Below are 7845 nucleotides of genomic sequence, written 5' to 3'. Positions count from 1 at the left end.
AGTGTATTTAGAATTGATTTCGAAGCTATTTTCAACAGTGCATAGTAATACAGAGTTCTAGAACGTGACCTCTTGGGAGCAGATCCAAAGCTGGCTCGAGAAAATTGTCGTTCCGCTCAATCGTCACGATCTTGAGAACTCAAGAACGTAAGATAACTTTTGAGATTACTGTTGCGGAACTCCTGTAACGACATCGGTTTTGCCTCAGTGATGCTTGTAAATTGGAAAGCTACATTAGCATAACAAGAGGAACATTGTGATTTCAAAGGTGCTTAGAAGTGTTTGATTAAGTAGTGCCGCAGGGTGATCTCGAACGCGATTGCGAAAGCCAGATTCCCCGGTCAAAACCATTGTTACGGGTGCAGAGGTGCAATGAAGTTCATATCACAATTATCACCAGCGCTGTTAGGCTGTCTCAAAAACCAAGCTTGTCAGAAGGGATTTAAAAACTGTTAATTAGCTTGGATTTCGACACTCCATCAATCAAACGTCCCACAGGACTCTTTTTAAGAAAGCAACCTTAGGAATCATTGGTCGAGGATTAATCTCGCAAGACTGACTCAAGGGACACGGTAGACAAGAACTATTATAACACATCATACACGTGCAAATTAGTGATATGTACACACAGAAACTGTAAATTGCATATTTAACAAAGACCCCTAACGGCGCCAGTAATCAGTCACTCAAGGTACCGGAATCCTGTCGACTCCAGTTGCAAAGTCAGCTTAAAGATCAGACGCGGGACGCACGGAAAGAGGAAGAAGAAATGATCAGACACGAAGACACCAGGCTAACGAAACTGTTCGTCGGGGGCATCCCATACGACACCGACGACGAATCTCTACGAGAGTTTTTCGTACGGTTTGGGGAGATCAAAGAGGCTGTAGTGATTCGGGACCGGGACACACTGCAGTCAAAAGGATATGGATTTGTAAGTGTTGCTGCTTTTGCGGTTTAGCCTTGATAAAGTACCGTTATTATCTCCCACCTCGTCAGAATTCCTGCTAAACGATTCTCTGTTTCTAGGTTACGTTTCACGATAAAGATTGCGCTAAACAGGCGTGTGTAAACAAGAGGCCGGTTATCGATGGAAGAACGGCAAACGTAAACTTGGCCTACCTCGGCGCCAAACCAAAAAGCAGCAAAGGTCAGTACAACGATACCGCGATACCGGCGTTTTGATGTACGAGATCGTTCGATTTTAACCGACAGGACCCAAAGGATTTTTCTTCCAACCATTATTGCCTTATTTCTCGCTTGAATAGCGCTGAATCAAATGTAAACCCTATCAATAACACACGGTGCGCAGAACGAGTAAATATTTCTGTTTGGGAACAAATGTGAGCGACGTTATGTATTTTTTTTGTTGTTGTTCATAGGAAATGGAAAGAATGCGACGTCGAGCTATGGATTTGCCTACAAGCAGAATACCATAATGGGGTAAGGTTGCCGATGATTTGAATACCATTCGCTAGCTGTCAACAACTTTCACGCGCATATAAGCATATGACTTTTATTTTTAATATGAGTGACCTCAAAGTTAAGGAAGACAATTTTTATCATACCCGACAATCATTTAATGAACTAACCTTTTTTATCCGAAATTTGCTACAATGAAACTCCTCCTGAATCTGCAAAAAATCTGCCACAGTATTTATGAACAGTAAAACAAATCAACGTCAACTATATATACTGATTTTCATGGCCATAAAACGTTTACTTCGAAAAGAATGGAATTAACATTACGTACGCCGGCTTATCAACTATACAAATGACTTGCTTTCAACTGACAATAATAGTTTTAAGAGAAACAAAGATATCTCAATTGCAAAGTGATGGGCATGCGAGTCAAAGGCTCCGACACAATTTTGTTTATTGTGATATTCGACAATTAAGGAAGACATCGTGAATTATTTACTGTGGAGTCTGTGAAAAGAGTTACTTTACACTATGCGAGAACTTATTGGCTCTGACAAATAACTTCTGTTAGTTTTAAAACTATTCTGAGAACTGTACTTTACCAACTGGGTCAAGGGTAGAAAGATTGTTTGCATAACACAGACAACGAATAACAAAGACGTCTGGTTTGAACCAATTTTTTTTATCATATGGGTCAGGCCAAGAACTAATAACCACAAACTTCACAAAAGCTTGATTACAATGCGCGAAGTATTTTACTAGTAGGGTACTTATAAACACACATGTGTACCACTAATTTAAAGAGAAAAAACCAAGCGCCCATGACGAAAAATTCTCGAAACGTTGTTTTGGGGAGTGACTCGGCATAAAATCTTTGTTTTTAGTGCCTTGAGCTTTTATAACCTTTAAATCTTGCCAAACAAAAGGTTCAAACTTCAATAGAGTGAACTGGTCTCAATTGTATGTCTTTTATTCAACATGTTTACTTTCCTAAGTGAAGAAATTGACCTAAAGTAATTCCTTTAAATATCATGTAAAGTTTTTCTCAATTTGTTCAACTGGACGGGGGACAAGAATATGGCATTCACTGTACATATTGTTATGTTAAACTCGTGCAATTTGCGTTCTGTTGTTAGGGGTGGGTTTCAAACCGCGCAAATTAACGTTTGGTTTACACAAGCAGCTGTTTATTTTATGTGACAAACAAATGATTGTTCTGATCTGCAGATCACATCAATACCCTGGCAATTTCTCAACTGGGTTCTCCACGCAAATCCCAGCTCAGCAGATTCAAACAGTTCCTCTTGTCTCGCCAGTACCTCAGTCACCAAACGGACAAATGCCGTCGATGCAGCCAACAGTTCAACCCATACAACTGATCGAGTACAATGGAGTACCAACGATTGTTTTCGGTACTGTATACGATCAACTTTATTATTCTACACCGCCATATGTTCCCTCACCGACGCTGCCAGCCACCACAATCGCTCCTTCGTTCACTTACCAAACCGTGGCGCCCCAAACACCTCCGTTAAATGGCTGCTCGTTAAGCGGACAACACTTCTTTCCAACACACGTGGAAATCATCGGCCAGCCGCAGCTCTGAATTGGAAGAATCAGGCCTTTGAAGAGTTGAACAGAAATGCTAAAACTAGCTGCAGTTGAGAAACTTTGACCATATAAAAACTAAGAACCCAGAAGATCTAGATGTTGAAGCGATCACAAGCCTGGTTAAATTCGTCTTGTATTTATCGCTAATTATTTGAACTCTCATCATAGGCGGTTAGCGTAAAAGATGCAAATTGTTATAATTAGGCAAAAGCCGGCATACTGTAGAAGTATATAGGTAACAGATAAGGAGAAAACAAATCACAAAAAAATATTTTTAATCAATTTCTCTAATTTATTAACGAGATCGAAAACGAGAAAATCAACTTTTTCGTAACCGTGTAGAGGCGGTTTTATCGTTATAGAGTACCAGCTAAACGTGTACAGTTCATGGAAAACAAACGTAATAGTTGTACAGAGAGGCACACCACACAAAACTGTAAATGTAGGCTTTTTAATAGGAAAAAAAGGTCAAGATGTATTCTATTTTCCTAAAGAATCTTTCTGAGGATATGCAAACCGAGTAGATCGAACCTATATCAAAAAACTTGTTAATGCTTCCAAATTCTGCTCGTAAGTGGATCAACCTGAACAGCTTAATATACCCTTGAACAGTCGAGGGTCCTCTGAGGGCACAATTTAATAAAATTCTTATTGTAATTGCGGTAAAACAAAGAAGTAAATACAACAGTAGGTCACTAAGTAAGTTGTACATCTTGCTTTTCTTGATCTGTTTGTGTACAAGTTCAATTTTCCGTCACGACCTGAATTGGAGTGGTTAAGTAGAGCCCTTCCAACTTACCCGGCGTTGTCTCTCGGAAGTGCTGCAGCTAGCGCCCGTAACAATAATGTAGATGACTGATGGAATTCATTTAGATAAATCACTTGTAACAAGATCAGTGCTTGCTCTTAGATGTTGTCCGAATTATTAAAATGGTATTTGACAAAGACAAGTTTTTAAGTTCCCTTTTCAGCCATCTTCCATATAATCTTTACATTCCAACGATCTTTCTTTGATCGCTTTTAAGATATTTTGCCTGTTCCTTTTACATTCGATCGACAAAGAGTTACATTTACATATCTTTTGATTTGATTTTCCAATGCTCTGTCATCATCCTTGTTCAAGAGAACGTGAAACTATGTATGTTGTCGTGTTTATTCTGCCCGCAATCATCACTTGAAGCCAATGGAGCAGGGAAAAGAGATCAATTAAGTGCCAACAAGGGACTATGGTCTCTTGGTGCTAGAGAATCCCGCTTAAACCTCCGCAGAAATCAATTGTTCTTCTGCAAACCACCTCCTATCTAAAGGCTTTTCATTATGAAAAACCACAAAGCAAAGAAACAAAACAAAAAAGCAGAGTTTGCAGAACAAATCGTTGTTAGCGAAAGTAAGATTTGTGCTAGTAAATTCGTTTGAGTTTCTCTCAAAATGTTCTACCAAACATTTTTTGTTAAAAAACTTCTCCTGCCAGCTCTGGTCCCGGTTTGTGCATAGCAACGCGCGTTCCTAAGGTCCTTGTTTATAGCGTACGTGAGGAGTAAAATATGGCAAAAACGTTAATATATTTGATGCCTGAGGGGTCAATGGCGGTTCACTAGTACTTTAGCAGATTTGTAGTCACGAGTTCTTTCCAACTGACACGAACACCTGGGATTTAACTCGGAAAAGTATTATCCAGTTATATCGTGCTTTTATAGTCATATTGTTTCCCAAACGTATAGTCTTGGTTTGTTTTTTACTCGGTTTTCATCCACCACGAAAATCGTGCAGTCTTACATGCACAACACAGATGTTCACCAAGCGTGTCAAAAGTTCATTGAGAGCTAGATCAGAGAAGAATAACTGTCGCGTTTTGGCTCGCGCTCATTGGTTAATTTTCACCGCCAAGAAGAGGGCACAAGTGAGCACAAGTTTAACTTGTTATAATTAAAAGCAATTGAATTGAAGTCAGCTTTTAAAAGTCCCGTCTTGTTGTTTACATTGATTATAGAAACGTCGAGTTGGTCCTGAATAATTCTGACAATGTTAAGATGCGTTTGGGACGGCAGAGTGTGAAAAAAAAAATCATCAAATTCCATTGTTAATTACACACTCGCAAGACGTGGCGATTAAAAAAAAAAAGATGAAATTGATAACCGTAATGACATATGATAATAGATCCCCGCTAGGCGGTCGCCATTGTTGAGAAAACTTTAACTGTTGCCAAGGAAACTATAATTACTAATTATTATGTTAACAAGTCTGTTCCCAGCGTGGTGCGGCTAATTCCATTATTCCAATTGTGCATGTCTCACAACACAGAAAGTGAGGTCTTAGAGGTTAACAAATTGTGCGTCTCACTATTCATAAACCGTTGCACATAGTTGATCATGATAGTCAAGCAGGTCAAGTATTTCCTACGACGCCATTTCTTTTGCATCTTCAGTAATAACGAAAATATAATTTCCCCCCTTCCACTCTTTTTCACTCGTCTTTCACTCGTCTTTCACTCTTTGCGTATTCCATCGGTCCTCTTGGTCCAGAATTTGGCCACGCGTGAATGCGATCATTGAACGTAACTGTTATCGGTCATTTCAAAGCATGCACTGAACTGCCATCGTCAGCTTCTTTCTTTTCTTATAATTTCGTCAGCTTTTGCACTCATGGAAACATCAGAAGAATCCTCCTCTCCGGATAGAGTCAACTTTTATCTTCAGCTTATCAAGAGAAATGACGCGTTTTTATCTGATAGCTGAGATTCTGAGAATGGCAATATCTACTGATGGCTGAAAATGGGATTAGAGTTTATCTAATTGTCGAGAAATCACCGGAAATTTAACTGATAATTGACATTCCTGCACCCTCATCCAGACTTTCTTTCAGGGGCCATTTCCTACATCGAAACATGCCCGGGTATCATTACAACTATACAATAGCCTTAACTCCTCTTAACTCCATCTTACCAAGTTTATCTCGGTATTGAAATAGTAAAAGATGTACTGTAGTAAAAAGTCTTTTTCCATATGCAGGTTCATGATAGTAACTGTTGTTAAGTCGAGCCGAATAGACTGGCTCTGTTTTACATGACGCAACTCGTGATCACTCCACTGTATCAACCGTACCGGCATCGACTTTGTTAAATCGGAGAAGTGAGCTGTCAGTTGGATGTACCTGTGTCCTGCATTTCGGTAAAAACGGAAATATAGGAAATATTTCAGCTGACAAGATATCAAAAAAGTGGTCGAGGAACTGGCTTACGATCTCAGCCATTCCTAAGTTTACACCATGGATAACGCATGGAGTATGCATGCAGTGTCTCTCAAAATTCAGTGAGTTAGAGGAACAGATATCGACACTCTGAAATTTCAGACTGCTGAGATATTAAATAATTGCTTTATTGAAATAGATTTTAACAAATGAGTACAGCAATTATTCTCAGTCAAGTTGCCAAATCAACCAGGGTCGTGACAGTTCAATGCAACAGAACTGTTGCCATGGCTTTTTGGTAACGCGTGATCACCTCGAGACTTTTGATGGGACTTTAGGTTGTCCGAGCTGAAGCAAACAAGAGACCTTATTTCTTACTTTTACAATAATCAAAGACCAGAATTTAGATCTTAGACAACCTTAGTGGCTTTGGCAAAAACTATATTATGTACAGGGGCCGAGTCATGCAGCGATAGACAGTTTCACAGAACAAACAGCTGACTTGCACACAGTTAACGTTACACTGTGTGAGTTAAGTGCCTTACTCAAGGAATCAAGATTTTAAATTTGATTTTATTATTAAACGAGCGAGGCAGAAAAAAACTACCAGGGTGTAAATTTTAACTTTGGAACCAACCACGTCGACTGGCATTGCAATAAGCCGGTATAGTCATGATCGTCTGATATAAACAAAGGGTTTACTAAATGACGGGATACTTCCCGCATTGTTTGTTTACACTTGTATTTTGCTGTAATTCCAATATCAATCCCCACGAATTCCAGTAATATACGCATTAAGCCGCCGTTCTTGAAACGTTCACGTATCTGTTAAACTGCTGATTGCTGATTTCCGCCACGCACGCTAGGCTTACGCGGATTTAATACGAAGCACGCGGTTGTTGAAAGGACAGACGGAGTCTGTAGTCTGACTGTCCTTGTAGTGTCCTCAAGTGGCAGTAAACCGCAAAACAAGTGACCTTAGAGTCTTTTGTACGTAAACACATGAAGTGCGACCACTACAAGTGGTTGTCCAATCACAGCTGAACAGTCAGCTCTCAATTATCTTATAAACGACCACGGACTGGTATTTTGGGTTGGTTTTGATTAGAACGTGACTTAACCGAAAAACACGACAGAACGTGACGATGCAACAATAAAATGCCTTGCTACCCACAAGTCAAGCATCCTGTAATTAAAGTCAATTTGCAGACAAGCGCGTTATATATCCGCCGCGATTACTGGCACTCACGTTCCGAATTTTTCTTCGACTCGCTCAGGTGGACCAGAATATTAGTTGACTTCCGGTATTGATCAAAATCCTCTTTCAAGATTTAAAAAAATATCTTCATGGTTTGCTTAAACTATAGCAAGGTGTCTATCGTTTCAGATGCAATTATTCTTCGGATTAGGTAACCAAATATGTGTAACCCAGATATGATACCCAGGACAGCAAATAAGGTTGCACGTAAAGTTATAGATGTGTGCCACAAACAGAAAAAGGTCTCCCCTCTGTATGTTTACAGTTGGGACCTTGTAGATTTGAACAGGTGCCATCTAAAAAGTGTTTTACCTTGCACATTACAGACGGCAATAAAATCAATACTTTTGACTAGAAACATCGTATTG

The 7845-nt window shown here is 39.5% G+C and overlaps 1 protein-coding gene across 1 annotated transcript; it reads left to right on the top strand.

Moving 5' to 3' along the window:
* LOC110055404 (uncharacterized) lies at nucleotides 1-3983 on the top strand. Its single transcript, XM_020761791.2, has 4 exons — nucleotides 1-934; nucleotides 1030-1150; nucleotides 1383-1443; nucleotides 2650-3983. Exons 1-4 carry the CDS (start codon nucleotides 770-772, stop codon nucleotides 3026-3028), a joined length of 726 nt encoding a protein of 241 aa, XP_020617450.1. The 5' UTR covers nucleotides 1-769; the 3' UTR covers nucleotides 3029-3983.
* The last annotated feature ends 3862 nt before the right edge of the window (nucleotides 3984-7845 follow it).

This window comes from Orbicella faveolata, unplaced genomic scaffold (assembly GCF_042242905.1).
Source record: "Orbicella faveolata isolate gen_17 unplaced genomic scaffold, um_ofav_v1 contig_34, whole genome shotgun sequence".
Lineage (NCBI taxonomy): Eukaryota > Metazoa > Cnidaria > Anthozoa > Scleractinia > Merulinidae > Orbicella > Orbicella faveolata.
This window is presented reverse-complemented; position numbering and strand designations above follow the sequence as displayed.